This window comes from Ictalurus punctatus, chromosome 5 (genome assembly GCF_001660625.3).
Source record: "Ictalurus punctatus breed USDA103 chromosome 5, Coco_2.0, whole genome shotgun sequence".
In the NCBI taxonomy this organism is placed as follows: domain Eukaryota; kingdom Metazoa; phylum Chordata; class Actinopteri; order Siluriformes; family Ictaluridae; genus Ictalurus; species Ictalurus punctatus.
In genome coordinates, this window is record NC_030420.2 from 27,681,601 (window position 1) to 27,701,924 (window position 20,324).

The window sequence follows — 20,324 nt, forward strand, 5'->3', positions numbered from 1 at the left end:
GCTATTTCAAAGGCTCTGGGACAAAGAACCACAGTGAGAGCCATTATCTCCAAATGGAAAAAAAAAAAAAAAAAAAACTCAGCACAATAGTGAACCGTCCCAGAAGTGGCGGACCTTCTATAATTCATCATTAAAGGTCACAGTTCATAACTCCACTATCAGAAAGACACTAGGCAATAATGGCTTCCATGTAAGAGTGGTGAGGTGAAAACGACTGGTAACCCAGAAGAACATTAAGGCTCATCTGAATTTTTCCAAAACACACCTTGATGATCCTCAAACCATTTGGGAGAATGTTCTGTGGATTCAAAGTCAAAAGTGTAACTGTCTGGAAAACAGGGGTCCTGTTAAATCTGGCCTAAACCAAACACCAAGCATGGTGGTGGAAGTGTGATGGTGTGGGGATGTTTTGCTGCTTCATGGCCTGAACAATTTGCAATAATTGAGGGAAACATGAATTCTGCTCTCTACCAAAAAACCCTAAAGGAGAATGTCCGGTCTTCAGTCCATAATTTGAAACTTAAGTGCAAGTGGATTATGCAGCAAGACAATGATCTAAAGCCTAGGAGTAAGTCCACCTTTGAATGGTTAAAAAAAAAAAATCTAAATTGACTTGAACAATAGAGATGCTGTGACAGGACCTTAAACGAGCAGTTCATGCTTGAAAACCTTCCAGTGTGGATGAACTAAAGCAGCTCTATAAAGAAGAGTGGGCCAAAGTTCCACCACAGTGCTGAGAAAAACAGTGCTGTGAAAGATCTCCAGTTATCAGAAGCATTTGATTGCAGTTATTGCTGCTAAAGGTGGCACAACCAGATTTTAATTTTAAGGGGGCAATTTTTCCAAGTTTTTTTTTACCAAGTTTTTCACATGGGTGATACGTGTTGGATAACTTTTTTGCTTCAATAATAATGAAAAAACTGTAATGTCTTTACTCAGGTTGCTTTTGTTTTATGTTGTATTTTATTTGAAGATCTAAAACTATTTAGTATGAGATATACACAAAAACAGAAGAAAGCAAATACTTTTTCACAGCACTGTACATCAGTTCCATGTGAATGAACTGAGTTACCTTAACACAATTTGTTTTCATACATCCTTCCTGATTTGATCATGTATTTTCAAAACCCTGAATAAAATCAAAGCCTGCACTCTCACCCGAGCTAGGGATCGAATCTGGATAGCTGGTCTTGTGAGGCGGCAGTGTTACCCATTTCGCTGTCATGCTGCACATGATTTAATCAGGTTAATTCAATACTATAGTTATTTCTTCCCGTCAGTGCCAATATCCTCATAATTGGATCATGTTTATATTATGTGAATTGATCTCACTCACTCTACATAATTCAAACTAGTTTGAATTAAATTTAGTATAAGCAATGAAATCACATTTTGACGAGGAACTAAATATTTTTATGTAAACTATACGTAACATATTCTCTTATATCTGATGGACCACACATACCCTTTTTGGCAGTGGGGTGAACTTGGGTGTGCGGAGGCGGTATTTATGGGTGTGGGCACAATTGGTTGTCGGGTTTCTTTGAGGATATGGAGGTTTACCTGTGAGGGGTATTTTAGGTGTGGGGGCAATCAACTGTGGGAGTTAATTTCTGTTCAGAATTGCTGAATAATAAATAAAAAAACAACAACAACTGCCAGTTCATGCTAAAAATCAGGGCGTTATTTCTTTTAGTATCTGAAATATCAAACATCTTCACATTTTCAAGAAAGAAACTCTTGTACTGTGTTAAGTGTAAAACCCCATTTTTGGTTCTCTTTATAATAAATACAAACATGGATCAGAGACAGCCACATCATGACTGTGTCTACGAATGGTTATGACTTATAACCTTAATAATTACTTTATTTATTTACTAACCTCTAACAACCGTTCCTCAGTGCCATCTAGATGTACCTCCTAAGTTACTACTACTACTACTACTCTGTACATAATTTAAATCCACAATTCCTGCCTTTCATAACTATATAACTACACTTTGTTCAGCTAGGACTCTGGGGTGGATGGAGGAGGTTGGGGGAGGGGGATCCATATCTCAGCTCATTTCTAATCCTTCAGTTTGTTCAGTATTACCCAGACCCATATTGCTTTGTAGATATTGCTATGAATTTGTTACTCAAATGAAATTAAAAGTATTGCAGAGTTAAAGTAGAGTTCTTTTCAGGCAGGTCTATTTGAGGGTATGTGGTGGGATAGTGTCGGGAAGTTGGAAGGCTCATTGCAGGCCAAGAGTGGGATGAATGGCTCACCTTGTGTGTGTGTCTTAGCTCGCTGTAGTGCCACCATCCTGCGTGTGTTCTGCTTACAGCCAGCACTGCTGTCCATGAGGTGAAACTTCCAGCTCTAAACACACAGCTCAGTGTTACCCTGCTGCCTAAACCATTTGTGAGACTGTGGGTTCAAGTCACAAATTAATACAGGAGATTTACCTGTATATGCACACTAATATTTTTTTTTATCAGCATCATCAGTATTTTGGCCATTAATATATAGACACACCCATACACATACTCATTGTCCACTTTAATAAGAAAACCTGTACAGCTGCTCATTTATGCAGCTATCCAATCAGCCAATCTTGTGTCATCAGCACAATGCATAAAATCATGCAGATACAGGTCAAGAGCTTCAGCTAATGTTCACATCAAACATCAGAATGGGAAAAAATATTGATTTCTATGACTGTAACAATGGCATGGTTGTTGGTGCCAGATTGGCTGGTTTGAGTATTTCAGAAACTGCTGATCTCTTTGGAATTTCACACACAACAGTCTCTAAGTTTACAGAAAATGGTGCGAAAAACAAAAACACTGAGTGAGCGACAGTTCTGTGGGTGGTTTGTTTTGGTAAAAAGTGAACACTACTCATCACACTGAGAACCATTCCCACAATACACAGTGTTGGTTCCATGTGGAGAGTTAAAAACTTTTCCAGAACTTTTATTATATACTGATTTCACTGTAGGACATTTAGCCCATTTTACACCCAGGTTGTAATGACTTTTCCATACAAAATGTGGAAAAGTTCAACGGGCTGAATATATAAATATATATAATTTTTCACAGTCCATATTTACCAAGGGTGCCAATATTAGTGGAGGGCACTGTATGTGTGTATGTATGTGTATATATCAGCAGTTTCCTTGTTCGTGAATTTCACTTTTAACTTATCTGCATGATCAAACTTGTGTCTGGTCAGAGTGGGTGTAAATTTGACTAACATTTATTTATTTAAATCAATATCAACAATTATAGCAAGTAAGGGGAGTTCTATAAACAATAACAACTAAAATCGAATAACACTGATAATCACAAATATGAACATGCAACCCCTGTTCTAAAATATATTAAATAATTTAAAATATGACAAAGTATATAACACAATATAAATTATAAAAAAAAACAATTTCTTGGAGCTGTTTGTTAATATGTGTCACAGCTCAGTCAGATCAGAACTCAAATTCCCAAAATGTAACGCTCACTTCTCATGCATGCATGCGCTCACCATCCCAGGAGTTCTGATCAGACACACCTGGCACCAGTCACACACACACACACACACTCTCACCGCTAGTACTTAGGGATGTCATTCACCCAGAATCAATGCAAAGTATACGTTCAGTCAACTCGTTTTTCTGCGTTACCAAGCCGTTCTAGTTAGTTTCTCTTCTCGTGATCCTCGACCCTTGCTTCCGGTTTCGACTACGCTCTCTGCCTGACCCCGTTTGTGTTGTTCGTCCGATCGCTTGACCTTTGCCTGTCTTACGACTACGTTTCTTGTAGTTCCCGATACGACGCTCTACACCTGGCACCCGCTCCTGCTTCCGTGCCGATTCGAGGTTCGTGACAATATGAAATATAGTTCAGTTGTCCATGATTTTGACTTTTGACAGTCTATATATATATATATATATATATATATATATATATATATATATATATATATATATATATATATATATATATATATATATATAATTTTAAAAAATTGAAAATAAAACCCACACACATCCATGACTGACTTTTTTCTTGGATCTTAGATAATTGGAACATGCTTAATACGTTCCTAATTTTATGACCCACTGTCTTTGGCAACACCTGCATAAATTAGGACTTTATTAGGACTAATGACATGTTTCATGTACAAATAGATGCATACGAAGCTAAATTGGGGCATCATATGCATCAATCTTCAATTATTTCATAATTTTTCTTGTAAACCGTTGATTGTCAAAAAAGAAACATTCAGTTTTCTTTGAATTGCTTTTAAAAAAAAGGTTTGGAGACAAGAATGGACAAGAATGATAAGGACGCAAAATTAAACAAACAAACAAATGAAATAAGTAGAAATCTGGCCAATTTTCTCCAAAACTATTTTTTGAATCGATTTCACGTTTCTCTATGAAGCATGTCTCATGGAAACACTGATCTTTGAATTTACCGATGTTTAATTCCATACTGTCAGCAAACAGGGACTGAAGAAAAAAATTATGTAAGCCAAACACTTAATCCTACATGCTGCTTAAATTGTGAATATATTGGCAATATGTCAGGAAACATCTGGGTTTGCATGTAAAGAAACATTATAGCAAGTCACTTATGTTATGTTAATTTCCATCCATGATCCGTTTCTGCATCAACCAATCAGAAAGCTGACTGACTCTTGCTTATATCTTATAGTAACAATACAAAAACCTGTCAAAGTTTTAGCTAATTTATAGAAAAAAATACACTGTTACAAAAGCGATTTTTTTAAAAACCATATTAATGAAAACAGACAGTGTGGAGAATTGGAGCTTCTGTGGCCAACAATTGACTCAACTGGGAATAGATTATGTATGACCAACTTCATCTCATTAAACTGCTGAATGGCGTTAGAACCTTAGACCCAGGCTTTCAATATTATTACATTACAGATAAATCTTGGAGGAGACTACACACCAAGTTTTAGATACAAAATATTTCTGAGCTTTTATGGGAATGGAACTGCAAAAACTCAAAAGTACATGGATATTATATTCAAGGCAATTTAAGGATTTTTAAATAAGTACAGAATTTCAGGCTATCCATATCTCTATCTCAGCTGAATAGGAATAGGACTTGAACAGGTTAAGATGTCAAAATGTCATCGATGCTTCACATCAGGCTTTTGTACAGCATAATTTTGGGGTCAGATGATGTTACACATTATTTTAGCTTCTGTGTTTAACCAATGCTGTTAACCACCTGTTTAGTACCTGACAGATACACTGTTTCCATTAACCACAGCCTTCTCATGGCCTGTAATTAGAGACATCAGTCACAATGCGACAAAGAAAAGTCAACAGATGGGAGATGCCCTTTTACCCAAAATCTTTGCATTTTAAGATATACAGATAATATTCGAGTGATTCCTTGATTATTCATGATTATGTAACATTCCTGCTGTAAATGTCTTTTTAATAGACCTTCATGGATTGTACTCCATATAATTTATAAGTCACCTTGTATAAAAGCATGTGGCAAATGAATAAATGCAAATGTAAAATGTAAAAGTAGAACGGAAAGGTGGAGTGACTTCCCTTATCATCTGTGAAAAGCTCATATGCCTTAAAGTGTAGGCGTTACAGCAGAAACTAACCATAGAAGTGCAGGTGAAAGTGTACATGTAAATGAGCAGTATTAATCTTGCATGTGTGTCTCACCTCCTCTCCTGGAGGGAAGTTTTCATGGCACAAAGGACAGTGGTTACAGTTTCCGTTGGCCATAGTATCTGGAAGAGCTGATCAGAAACCCAAACACACACACACACACACAAACACAAGGTGGTCGTTCTCAATCTTAACAAGAACACACAGCATCAAACTTTAGAGTTCCCTTCAGTCTCCTCTGTGAAATGCATGCTCATGTTGGTTAAGGTCTGGTGATTGACTTGACCAGTCTCAAACCTTCCACTTTATTCCCCTTCTGAAGTCCTTTGTTGAGTTGGCAGTGTGTTAAGCATCATTGTCTTGCTGCATGATGAAGTTCCTCCCAATTAGATTGGATGCATTTTTCTATAAATTGGCAGACAGAATGTTCCTACAAACTTCTGAAATCATTCTGCTGCTACCATCATGAATTACATCATCAATAAAGATTTGTAAGCCTGTTCCAGAAGCAGCCATGCAAGTCCAAGCCATGACACTACCTCCACCATGCTTGATTGATGAGTTTCTATGTTTTGGATCATGAGCAGATCTTTCCTTTCTCCACACTTTGGACTTTAAAACACTTTGGTATTGGGTAATCTTGGTTCCAGAACTTTTGTGGCACATCTCTGCATTTCCAATTCTAATCTGTCTTTCCAATTCTTACTGCTGATGAGTGGTTTGCATCTTGTGGTATGGCCTCTATATTTCTACACTTTAAGTCGTCTTCAAATGGTGGATAGTGATATCTTCACCCCTGCCAGGTGAAGGTTGTTGGTGATGTCACTGACTGTTGTTTTTGGGATTTTATTCACAGCTCTCACAATGTTTCTGTCATAAAATGCTGCTGTTTTCCTTTGCCAAACCTGTTGCATGTCTGGTTGTTAGTACACAGTGGTTTCTTTCTTTTTCAGGACATTCCAAATTGTTGTATTGGCTATGCCCAATGCTTATGCAATTCCCTCTTTTCTTAGCTTCAAAATGGCTTGCTTTTCTCCCAGAGGCAGCTCTCTGGTCTTTACGTTGGTTGATCCTTTTTAACAACAAATGCTCTTCTCGTCTTCACATGCAAAAGCCAGGGCTCAAACCAAGACGAGATATTCAGAGCTATTATTTGCTTAAATAATCTATCTAACAGGGCACACCTGGCCAACAAGAAACACCCGACAGTCACATGTTCCAATATTTTTGATCACTTGAAAAATGTGTGGGTTCAAATGAAAGGTGCCATGTTCTAAGTTGTTTAACACATCATAGATTAAATATCAGCAAATAAAAATTCTGAAATTCTGATCCATCATCTCATATTCATCTTTTGGACATTAAAACCAAATGTCTTCAGTGTATAGCAAAAACAAAATAATTGGCCTTGGCACACCCATACTTTCAGAAGGACTGTATGTGCAAAAATGCAACTGTGTGTATGGGTGTATGCATTTGAACTACTTATAGATACATTTACTGTCAGCTGAAGTGTGAAATGTGAATAACGGGAAGTACTTACGATTGCAGGCTGTGCTTTGAACATGTTCAGTCAACTTATTTTTGATGATGGCCTCAGAACATTGATGACACTGGGTAAAATCTGATTTGTGTTCGCACTCTGAGAGCAGGTGCTCTGCTAAGCTTGCAATCTCTACTACCTAATGCACACACATATACACACACACACACACACAAACACATTTACATGAGTGTTATTGAAAGTCTACCAAGTAATGTTTAGTACAGATTGATAGAAGGTTATTGAACTCAAAACGGACACACTCATTTCTGTGTAAGGAATAAAGACAAATCATGCAGGTAATTAATGCAAAAAAAAGAGGTGACGTGAGAAAACAAATCAGTGTACTGAGAGAGAGAGAGAAGTATGTGAGATATCTGAGAAAGGTCAGTACAACGAGTTATCGTTCCACTGAGCTGGAATGCAGTTAAAGCAAACAAAGTGACAGTTGACCTCTCTAAAGTCAGCTGTCAAACTGAAAAACCAAAGAAACATGAGGGTGGGAAACAAAGAGGTATTCCCCCTGGGCTCTACAACCTCAACGGGAGGCTCATTATCGTCTATACTCCTCTCAAGGTTTATGATGTCTAAGGTCTTTGGGCTCATCGTACTTCCAGTTTAACTCGCTCACTCATGTTCACTACACAGCATGAGCCTCATGAGTAACATTATGTGTATTAACTTCCTAGTCAACTTATTTTCATGATTAGCTTCTTAAGGCATATTCATACAGGATTAGTTTTACATAGGGAGATGTGGTGATGTAAATATAAATTAATTATTAACAACTTTTTGTAATTAGTCCTGCCTGAATCTGTCATGTCAGCAATTTCTTGGCCTATTTGTTCCAATTTGGTCAGCTAGGAATCAGGGATGGTGAGTGCTAATAGACATCTCAGCATTCCTCTTTGAAAATACAGCACTTTGTGTGCCACTCTAATTGACAGGTGAAGAAATAATGCCTTTCGTTCCACCCAAAAATGATCAGAGGAGTGACTTCAGGAAGCCTCTTTGAGTGAAACTGTATATAACCTTGCATTTTTGTCATTTTATATGCACCATTTTTGCTCATATTTAGCTTGTGTTTGCCCTGCTGTCTCATGCCTTCTGAAAAAAAATGGTGTAAAACAAAACCTCTTGCACAACTGTGTTTTGTTTGCTGAATTGTTTAAGCTGACAGCGCCAATTCTGCTATTTGAAGTGTCTGTGACTTCAACTAGAAAAGCAGGTATTTTGGCTACACAAAGCATTCCACCATAGGGTTCTGCTGTACATACATCACTACTCTAATTCAGCAAATCAGGGCATAACAAAACACAAACTTGTAATATACAAGACTCAGTGATACCAAAATCCCAATTGAGTATGACAGCTATCCCAAGTTATCATCACATTGTGTGGAACTGTGGGTGTGTGTCTCTCACTCATATACCTGTCTGCACTGGGGGCATCGGCACAGCATTGGACAGTGTTTCCAGTAGTGCAGGTCCAAACCCTCTTCTGTAAAAGACTTGTCTTTCTCCCCACAAAATATGCAAAGACTGTAAAACAAACCACTCTTAGAACACTATTTATATGAATAAGAAGCAAAATTCACAATTCACTTCAAATATATCAGAGAGGAAACTGAACTTTATTCATACATCACTTTCTTCCCATTAAAATGAAATAGAACAATAGATTATGAAAAGAGTAAGCAAACAAACAAACACACACACCTCTATGATCTTGAAATATATAATGTACAGAACTAGAACTGCATACAACTCATATGTGCCCTACAGACAGCAATGGTTTCAGCACAGCATGATTATAATCATATTGTTTACAGTAAATACTAGGATTCATGAAAAACACAGTCTGACAGGTGCTTACTTGTCTAGATAGTTTGGTATGGACTGGCCCCCTTTTCCATCAGTAGAGATGGAATGTGTTCCTTTTTTAACACCTATACAGAAAGGTAGACATTAAGACCCTTTTAAATCTGTACGCACAGATAAAAAAACAAAGTGATGATAAATGAACTTCAGCACATAATACACACCTGGTTTATGTGGCTTCTCAGGTTTTCTCTCTGGCGATTTGTTCTTTTCCTTCCCCTTTTCCTTTATAAACCACAAGAGTTGATTTCATTAAACAAATGATTGCATTATGTACAAATGTAAATGTATTAAAATAACTGTTATAATACTTATACAAATTTGAATCTGGAGAACCCAGAGGAAACCCATACAGAAACCCTACAAAGAATGCAATCTGAGCTGGGAATCAAACTGGGGACCCTGCTATCCACTGCACCACTGAGCTACTCCAGGGAAATACTTTGTTTTAATTTAAAAAAAAAAAAACATCAATGAAAATATGTGAAAACATAGCATAAATAACATGCATGATATATAAGTTTAATAAGTGTTTAGGAAATGACTTTCAACAGACTTAGGCAAAAGTGGAACAAGGGATCAAAAACATTCATATGTGGATTTTCTTTTGCTTTGGAATACATAAATACTGAGACTTAGAATAGAAATCAAACAGTAAAATATATAGAGAGTCCCAAACAATGCTGTCCTCATCATATCCCTGTTTCTGAGAGGGAATATGATGCACTAATCTCCATGGACAATGACTTCATGCATGGCTAATGAACCTACACTGATCTCCTTCAGAACGGCCAGTTGCTCCTGCAGGCTCTTGATTTCCTGCTCCTCTTTCTCTCCCTCTTTCTGCACTCTTCCTTTCATCACCTTAGGAGAGAGACAGAGATGATATAATCATGTTTGGACTGGTTATATTGCACTTACATCTTGATGCAAACCATTCAGCCTGGCATGCACACCATCTCACCCAATAGAGCATTCTAGACAAAGAGTGTGACTTGGTGTCCATTACTGAGACCCCTTGAATCATTACACACTGATTTACACCTGAGCAGCAAAACTAGCACCTTTTCCATTACTAAACATGGCCCAGTTATAATGTAATAATGGCAGTGAATGACGGCAGTCACAGCTGACTGACTTTTACCTGTGACTGTGGAAGTCTTCCATCTATCTTGGCAAAAGAGTCGAAGAGATGTTTGTAGAGGATGTTTTTCTGAGTGCTGGGATTATCTGGTGGCAGGTAGCTCAGTATGGAACGGCCATGGAGGTGGTACATCATCTGCACGATACGTACAGCCACCTCACGCACGGATGCTGCACAGTGCTCCAGTGCTCCTGCTAGAAACTAAACCCAGACAAACGTATATGATTCATGATCATTTTACACATCTAACGCATGGTGCAAAAGTCTTCCCTACCCTATTTGACTAGTGGGTGTGTCAGTAAAAAAGAGCACATTTCCAAATATTCATTTTCCAAAAAAATTTAATGCTATAGAGAAATCTTTCAGTGTTATTTAAAAAGACACAACTTTTTAAAATAACACAAAAAACATGATTGAGGCCGGTACCTGTTTGAAAAAAAGGAGAGGATATAAACAAGCTGAGCTATAGCAAGTTTCCCAAGCTATCTCGTACATTCTACCAGCCAATTTCCTTATAAAACATCAGCGTACCAAAAATAATTGATGCAGTATTTAAAGTAAAGCGTGGTCATACCGAATATTGATCTGATTTAGTTTTTAATGTTAACCTCTTTTTATAGCACAGATCTTTTAAATTCTTGAATCTGATTGGTCAGAAGGTATTGTTTAATTTTCTGTAACAACAGTTCTGACGATAGTTCCGGTTGTAATTCAAATCCGGTTGTAATTCAGAAAAAGAGAGAGGCCAGTGAGGGAGCAATGCTTTACAGTGACTATAATATTTATAAGTAACTATAAATGGTTAAAACGTATAACGTAAAATGTGTCATTCTTTAATTTATAAAATAGTAATCACTGACAAATTGCTGTGGCATAAAATCCTCTTGGATGTGCTTTTATATTAAAATAACTTACGCTTCACATGGGGCCACATCACACCTTCCCTTTGTTGATTATTTTCCTATGACAGCACAACCCATATGGTTTTATTTATTATAATACTACTACTATACTACTAATTCATTATTTATTATAATACAATACTATAATAATATTTGATATTTAGAAACATAATTATTTTGAAAGCATCTTTTACACAATATTGTCCATCATCTACAATTATCTAGAGATGAATTCATTAAGGCTTGCATTGTTATCTTGTGATTATTATAAGATATAATAATAACTATGCTTGATAAAACATGTAAACACTTCTCTCTCTTTCTGTCTCCTGTTCCCAGACTCAACTTTCTATTTCGCCATACACTGATGCTATTCATTCACCCTATCTCTCTTCCCCTCATTTTAATTACAGGAAACCTAATCGCGTCTCGGCTCAATGCAACAACTCATCTCCCAGGAAACCGGTGGCAGGAGGGAGGTATTTATCAACACTGACCCTTTTGGTAACCCAAAGCTACCCCTTTACCAACACTCTCTGTTTAGCAGGATCAGAGTAAATGAATAAATAAATAAATAAATAAACAAATATATGCAATTTCAAAAACACCACACACATCACCTTCAGAACCCTTATCATTGTTATTTTTCTTTTTAATAACACAGAGAATATGTTTGACAAAACACTAGTCATACTTCAAATTGTCATCAAGGGAAATTTCTTTTATTACACAAACTATGAAATACATGACTACAGGTGGAATGAAATGCAAATCCACCACATTTTATAGAACAAAAGGTAAACCGTAACACACCTAAAGATAATATACCTGTCTCTGTAGACCTCAGGCCCTGAGTACAATAGCGTGTGAAAACTCACAGCTATTCTTTTATCAGAAACCGAATTTTACCCTTCCAACATTCCTACAGCCATACAAGTGCCTGAAGAAACGCACACAAAGAAGCTCAAATTGTGAACAAACATCAAATACTGTTAGGGCTGTGAAGACATAAAAAATAAGTGGAAGGAGGGAGAATGAAAAAGTGAAAAAGAAAGATACAAAGAGGAAAATAGAAAAGAGAAGGAAGGAGAGAGAAAGACAGTACAGGAAGGAGAGAGAGACAGTACAAAAAATACAGAAAGAAACGACTTTATGTCAGTGCTTGCATGGTTTACACGTAGATACAAGCTGCTGAAGGACTGCGTCTTAATGTGCCAGAGGCCAGCAGTGACTGCCTTCTCCTTGTAACTCTAGGGCTACGAGCCTAACACGGGGACACCAGCACCACCCACTCTGTTATACAAAAGCTCTTCTGTTTCCAGCTCATTCCGGTGCAAAGAGTATTTTATTGATTGATATGAAAGAGAGAACGCTGAAAACATAAGCACCTTCACTATCAACTTTCTTGCATGCTTAGGTCAATAATCTAAGAAATGATGCCATATGTTAATGAAAGATCTACAAATACAGAAAATGCCATATAAGACAGAACTCAAAATAGATAATGTACACAATTTTTTATATATTAATGAATGATGCATCATACTTTTTTAAGATTTACATTTAACTTTGTGAACCGTCTACAAAGAAAGTTATCACGTACGTTACATCAACTCTAAACAGTCATTCTCTCACCCGCCTCTCGGTTTTTCTCTATTGAAAAGAAACAGAAAAGTGCACAAACTCCTCTGTTCTGAAGAGTCTCCTGTGGTGGAAAACGTACCACTTCAAGCTTCATTATATAAATAATTAACATTTTATTTGTCAATTAACACATTTTTCATCTGTTTATTATTAGAATTAGATTATGCAGATAATCTGGAAGTCCTTGTGCATGAGTTGTTACTATAGAAACGATAATGTATTAGGAAGAGAGCATTAATTTAAACCATTCATGTACATTACAGCTGACACTAAAGTCAGTATACAGTATTGCTGGTATAGCAAATGAATCAAGACCTACTGACCAAACAGAATTGAGAACTGAACAAAATATACTGTGAGAAATATACTAAAAGATGCTGAGGTTAGCAAAGTGATCCAAATGGCTATTAATACCAACACAATATGGCTGTTTGTGTGAATCTTTTCAAACATGATAAAATGGAAAAGGATGGGTAGCTGGTTTCAAACCAACAAGCTGGAGTAATGATAAAACTCAACTGGTCACTCCACTTCATGCATCTTATTTGTATGCCCTGATTTATTCCGTGTGTTTAATGAGATGGAACTGCTCCCTTTTAATGAGGTTTTATGTATCAAAATTTAATATGAGCTTTTTGGAAACACTTACAGTTAAACATACAGCTAACTACTAAGATGTAAGGGGGTTGGGAGTTGGTAGCCCATAAAAAGTGAGATCATCTCTCCAGTCAAAGGGTATGTAAGTTTTGTACTCATTACATGGGTGTGACACAGCTTCTCATCTAAACTGGACTGAACTGTAATTCATCCTGCATGGGTGACATCCAACTGCAACATCAGGGGCAAGGATTCAGTTTGGGCAAGAAGCCTCTGGTTTGGCAAAAGTGTGAGCAAATGCTGTAAAGTTGACATTTAAACATCAAGAATGAAATGAATAAATTTAATTATAATCAATGTTTCTTTTCCTGTTAATAATCTGTCATAAAATCATATCAATTCAATAGTAACCACTTACACAAGGACTTCTATGATGGATACGCCAGATAAACAGATTTTAAAAATGTGTTATCATTGATAAGGGCGAGGTTTCTGTGAGAACACCTTTATGGTTATTTTGAAAGGAGTCTTTAGCGTCAGCTCTTTGGAACAGTACGACATAAAGCTGTTCTTTTAAGTTTTCCTCCACAGGAAATCTTTAAGATTGAGGACGTTGTGCTTTGCTTAGACAGCAAGCTGTATATTAAATTTTTTTTGTCTTATTAACTTCGAGAGAGGCTGGTCAGGGAATGATGTTTTTACAGCTGTTAGACCGTAAGTGATAACAGGAACTAACCTGATTCACACTCATTCCACAACATTAAATGTAAATCTAAACAAATAAAAAAAGTATGAAGTTTCATTGTTTAATAAATAAAAATTGTACAGTAATTGTTGCCAAATTGCTGTGGGATTAGATGAATAAAACACTTTCGGATTAGCTGTCATACTATGTTCTATTTTGAATAACATATTAACATATGGGTTTATGAGATTTGCAAATCACTGCACTCTATTTTTAATTTACTTTTTTTTTTTTTTTTTTTTTTTTTTTACATTTTACACAGCGTCCCAACTTTTTCAGAATTGAGATTGTAGGGACATAATCAATTTTGGGGTGGTAACAGCTCTATGCTTCATGTCACACCACACTTTCACTGATTTCTATAACAGCATGTCTCTTTGTGTGTTGTTTTTCCTTATTGAGTGAAATGCTAATTACAGGTTTCAGTTAACATTCAATCAAGCTTTGTTGCGGTAACTAACAATCTTAATGTTAGGTGGAAGTTTGTCAGTAAAATAATTGGAAAATAAAGTTTTTAAATTACATAAAATTGGCTAACTTAAAATCAGTAATTTCCAAGAAATGTGGTCTAAATAATAGCTTTTGCTGTTTAGGATGTTAAGTAAAATTTCAAAGTAGAATTTAAGGATGTGGGAATAAAGGACAATGTTGGAGAGTGATTTAGGACATGGCCTGGGTGAGGGTGAGATAACTTCTTTAATTGGTGTAAAAATAAATAAATAAATAAATAAATAAATAATTAAATAAATAAAGTAAGGTCTTTACCCGCATGACGTTGTCAAGGGTGAAGCCGGAGTTGTTGCTGCCAAGCTGTTCCAGAAGCTTTTCCAACAGTTCGAGCCTGCTGAGAGCCAGACGTGCAGGCATGCTGCTCTTTATGGGCTTTACCAGCTCAGTGGGGACAAACTGCAGAGCACGAACCTCCTTATACACAGCCATCTCCTGCAGAGTGAAAGTGGCACACACACACACACACACACACACACATATATACACACATATACACATACACACACACACACAGGTACATTTTAAAATCCTCTTCTCAAACAGGCACTTATTCTAAGTTTATAAAACGAGTATACTTTAAATACTGGAAATGTGTTACATAAAAAATACTTTCAATACAAAGTGCATGTCACATTATTTTTTTAGACCACTCAATTAGGATATAAACAATTTATTGCATGCTGTTTTTTTGCCAATTTATTGAACAGTTGATGCAAAATTAGAGATCATTAAAGGGGACGACGCCAGCCCAAATCTGACAAAAGCTCTATTCATACACTGGATTTGCTTTGGCTGGTTTAATTAGTGAGTTTCTATGGCAGGCCAATGAGCAGTATGATCTAAGAGCTACTCCTACACTGAGACAGACTGTGAGTCAGTCTGGAGTTTACTGCCCAACACACTCTGACAGCCAAGATCCTTACGGTGAGAGAAAGTGAAGGGAGGAAGGGGAGCCTGAGAAAGAAGTAAATGATCTAGCAGGAGTTTTTCTAAAGAGACGCTCCATGAGCACGCTACACCGCACACTAATGCACACCGATCAGCTAGAACATAAAAAAAAACACCTGACTAATATTACATAGGCCTCCCTTGTGCCACCAAAACAGCTCTGACTCATCAACGCATGGACTCCATAAGGCCTCTGAAGGTGTGCTGTGGTATCTGTCCACCAAAATTTTAGCAGCAGATACTTTAAGTCCTGTAAGTTTTGAGGTGGGGCCTCCATGGATCGGACTTGTTTGTCCAGCACATCCAACAGATGCTCGATCGGATTGAGATCTGGGGAAATTAGAGTCCAAGTCAACACCTTGAACTCTTTGTCATGTTCCTCAAACCATTGCTGAACAATTTTTGCAGTGTGGCAGGGCGCATTATCCTGCTGAAAGAGGCCACTGCCATTAGGGAATACCGTTGCTATGAAAGGGTGTACTTGGCCTTCAACAATGTTTAGGTACATGGTATGTGTCAAAGTAACATCCACATGAATGGCAGGATCCAAGGTTTCCCAGCAGAACATTGCCTAGAGCATCACATTGCCTTCTTCAATATTATGAATGTTTTAATGATATGGCTGATCGGTATTGGATGAGCAAAAACAAAAGCAATTCTTTTGTTTTTGCCATTTACTATACACGGAAGACAAAAGAAAAAACATTCTCCAGAGTTCTAGGTCTACTCCTGTGGACTCTCATCTTCAGCTCACCCTAAATGTTTTCAGTGGGGTTAAGGTCAAGTGACTGGTACAATCATGTTGAAAGCGTGATTTTGTGATCACTGAACCAATTTTTGTGTGCATTTGCATCCAGGCAGGTTCATTACAGCTCCAGTTGTTTTAAACCAACAGCAAATTGCAACTTAATTATTGCCCTAACAGTACATACGGCATTTTCAAAGATGCATCTATTTTTATAGTTACTGCCTGATTAATGAAGGTCAGAACATTTGTCTCATGTTGATGAATAACTAAGAAAATAAGGCTTCTGTGTCAACTTAAATCATGGACCTAAACACTCGGGTGAACTTCAAAAATAAACAGGAGCATGCTTCAGTTACATATTGTTTATAATAATTTCTTGAGGTGCAAGTAATTGTGACAGATGTTATTAAGTTTTTGTTCTTCAATCAAAGGTTTGATACTTCTCATATTTTCACTATGAGATAAACCAATAAATACTAATAAACCAAAAAGGCAGTTCCCCATTTTTTCCCCATCTTTACTAAGGTTGGCTGTTCAGGTTACCTGTATAAAACTAATGGCCAGTGTGCGGAGTCTCACTGTGAACTCGCCAGTCCGATACAGAAGACTTGGCCAGACGTGCTCTACACAGTAACTAATCTCAGATCTTCCCAGCTGGTGAGAGGACACAAACTCCTTCAGAATCATCCTCAGTAGCTTTAGTGATGCCTGGAAAACCTGCACAAGACAATTACCAAATCTCCTGTTACCACATACACATACCCTCTGAAAGTAACAGCAAGGCCAATTCTATTTTTTCGACAACCCCAATTCCAAAAAAGTTGGAACGCTGTGTAAAATGTAAATAAAAACAGAATGCAATGATTTGCAAATCTCATAAACCCATATGTTATTCACAACAGAACATAGACAGTATATACATGTTTTAGAGCAACATATGCGTCCATCCAGATTTACTTCCATCCCATCTTTAGTTCCGAGAGACTCTGCCTCTCTAAGATACTCTTTTTATACCCAATCATGTTACTGACCTGTTGCCAATTAACCTAATTAGTTGCAAAATGTTACTTACTTTTCCAGCCTTTTGTTGCCCCTGTCCCAATTATATTTTAGACGTGTTGTGGCCATCAAAGTAAAAAATACCTTATTTTTTCTTTAAAAGTTTAAACTTGATATGTTTTCTATGTTCTATTGTGAATAACATATGGGTTTATGAGATTTGCAAATCATTGCATTCTGTTTTTATTTACATTTTACACAGCATCCAAACTTCTTTGGAAATCGGGGTTGTATTTTTGTTGTTGTTGTTGTTGTTGCTATATATGGAAGACATATGGGTTTGAGATCAAAAGATGAATGTGAGATGACAGATCAGAAGTACAGTGTTCATTTCCTCATATTTACATATAGATGTTTTAAAAACCTTAGAACATGGCACCATTTGTTTGAACCCACTCATTTTTTCAAGTGTTCAAAAATATCGGAATATGTGACTGATAGATGCTTCTTGCTGCTTAGGTGTGTTCTGTTAGATTGATTGTTTAAGTAATGAATACCTCTGAACATCTACTGTAAGTGTGCCATTTACTCTTGGTTTTAGCTGTAGGTTTCACCTGTGAGGACTGTATTTGTTGTTAAAATGGATAAACCGACATAAACACCAGAGAGCTGTCTATGCGAGAAAAGCAAGACATCTGAAGCTGAGAAAAGAGGGAAAGTTATTCAGAGCACAATACAACCTCAATACACTAGCCAATACAACAATTTGGAATGTCCTGAAAAAGAAAGAAACCACTGGTGTACTAACAACCAGACATGGAACAGGTTGGCCAAGAAAAACTACAGCAGTTGATGGCAAACATTGTGAGAGCGGTGAAGAAAAACCCAAAAACAACAGTCAGTGACATCACCAACAACCTTTACAGGGCAGGGGTGAAGGTATCACAATCCGCCATTTGAAGAAAGCCGAGACAAATACATATTTCAAGTGCAGAAATATAGAGACCATAACACAAGATGCAAACTATCTTTCATTTAAATACTAATTAAAGTGCATTTACAAATCATTCCTCTTTGTTTTTATTAGCATTTCCATACTGTCCCATCTTTTTCAGAATTGGGGTTGTGTATATGTTTTTATTATTTTATTTTATTTTTTATGGAGCTTAAATAAGAGAATGGAATTCAATATTCTGAATTTACATGAAAGCCTGTAAGCTCAGAACAAGCTTCATGAATACTACAGTCATTCCAAATATTTATCAGTAAACTAAATTTCCCTGTCTGCTCATACAAAATAAATAAAGTATTAAAACATCTACGGTTAATACTACTAAATAATCAATTTCTTTAATACTCACTAAGGCTTTAAGTGCTTTAATTTTTTTTTAGAAGTTAGGTAAAGACAAAATGAGAGTTTTAGTAGACCACAGCAGAGATATGTCATTACCAGCAGCTACAGCAGCTGACCGTTAAAGTCTGTGCTGTTTGTTTTACTAAATGGCCTGAGGGAGAGGGCTTTTGGGAATGTCTCCAACACTGGGCCTGCATTGTTCAGCTGCTCAGAGCTGACATTTTTAAGAGTTTATGAATGAACCCCTGAAAAGAGCTGGAGCTGTAGGGGATCACATACCGGAATACCAGCATAGGAGATTAATCAGGCACGTGACAGCCGGATAAAGGCAGCACAAACACGTAAAACTTGGCTGAAATCTGAGAGAAGGTCTGAGGGGGTAGGATTAGAGCCCCAAATCAATACTTGTTCACTGATTACTCTTTTTACACAAGTGGTATTGTCTGTTTTTAATATATTTGGACTTATTGAGCAAATGAGTAAATATGCACATATTTCCAGTTAAAAACTATATGTTAATGTGACTTCTAAAATAACATTTAAAAAAAAAACTATTATTTAAAATTGAAGATATTAATATTTGTACAAAAAAATCCCACAAAATAATTAAAAGTAGAGGTTCAGACCTTATACAAACTTACACAGAGTAACACATCATCGTCACTATTCACAAAGCATTTTGATTAGAAAATTCTCTAAATGTTCAAGCATTAAAAGCAGTTAAGACTTAAATCATATCTATGCACTGCATAGGTGCTGTAAGATAGCACATAGATAAAGAAATACCCATTCTAAAAAGAGAAGAAACCAATTGCAGAAGTAAATCAGTCATAAAATAAATCTGAGAGAGGTGAATGCTATATAATATTATAAATCTGTATCAAATGATGCCCTGATGTTCTAGTAAACAGGAAAAGGCAGTTAAAGCTGCCTTAATGCAAATTGTACTGAGGAATTGTTCTGATTAATTGTTCTGTTTAGGTACTACAGCTAAAGCCACGGGCGCAAGTCCCTTCAGGGTGAGTCAAAATTCCAGCCTGACTCAGAGGAGATCATTATATACATCCTCACATGCAACTAAAAAGATATGGCTGGTTTCACAAATGAGACAGCGATAAAGCGGCAAATACAACATCAGTACATGTCTGATAAATAAATGGCTTGTATTTGCATTTGTCTTCCTCTTGGTATCTATTGTACATTGTATTGTATGGAAATAGAGAGAAACATGGTCTGTGCAAAGTAGCAAATTAATAATTAAACCATTGGCCTACAGTGTATACTGTTTGTGGATACTGATTTTGCAAACTTCTATTTAGCAAATGTTACCTCAGCCAGCAGAATATCTGACACTGGGGTGAGGTTTTCTTCATTTTGCACAACAATCCTTCTCTGATTGTTTGGTTAAATACATCATTATTTGACTTTGAATTCAGTTGACATTCTGCATTCATTTGCTGTGTTTAAAACTGATCATTTTCTCAACTGATCAATGAAATAATATATTTTGTCAGGCCGTTAAGCCTCACCTGCTCAGGTAGATGAATGGATTGTATATTTTCTCAATTATAAGCCCCGGCAAACGGAAATAAATGTAAATTTAACAACATTTCTACTTCACCACCAGGGGCTCATGCAAAATCATAAAGAGGCCGTATT

At 36.7% G+C, this 20,324-nt stretch overlaps 1 protein-coding gene across 4 annotated transcripts in view; it reads right to left on the reverse strand.

Moving 5' to 3' along the window:
* Positions 1-20,324, reverse strand: part of cep104 (centrosomal protein 104) — a 38,366-nt gene that overhangs the window by 1,659 nt on the left and 16,383 nt on the right. For 3 of the 4 annotated variants that reach the window (XM_017467415.3, XM_017467414.3, XM_017467413.3), the window contains 10 exons: positions 16,856-17,029; positions 14,872-15,048; positions 10,219-10,419; positions 9,846-9,938; positions 9,239-9,299; positions 9,070-9,142; positions 8,627-8,735; positions 7,195-7,333; positions 5,706-5,782; positions 2,272-2,365 (listed from right to left, as the gene is read on the reverse strand). In XM_017467415.3, the coding sequence (XP_017322904.1) occupies positions 2,272-2,365; positions 5,706-5,782; positions 7,195-7,333; positions 8,627-8,735; positions 9,070-9,142; positions 9,239-9,299; positions 9,846-9,938; positions 10,219-10,419; positions 14,872-15,048; positions 16,856-17,029 (1,198 nt within the window). The remainder of the gene's footprint in view (positions 1-2,271; positions 2,366-5,705; positions 5,783-7,194; positions 7,334-8,626; positions 8,736-9,069; positions 9,143-9,238; positions 9,300-9,845; positions 9,939-10,218; positions 10,420-14,871; positions 15,049-16,855; positions 17,030-20,324) is intronic. The other variant, XM_017467416.3, reaches the window with a different exon arrangement.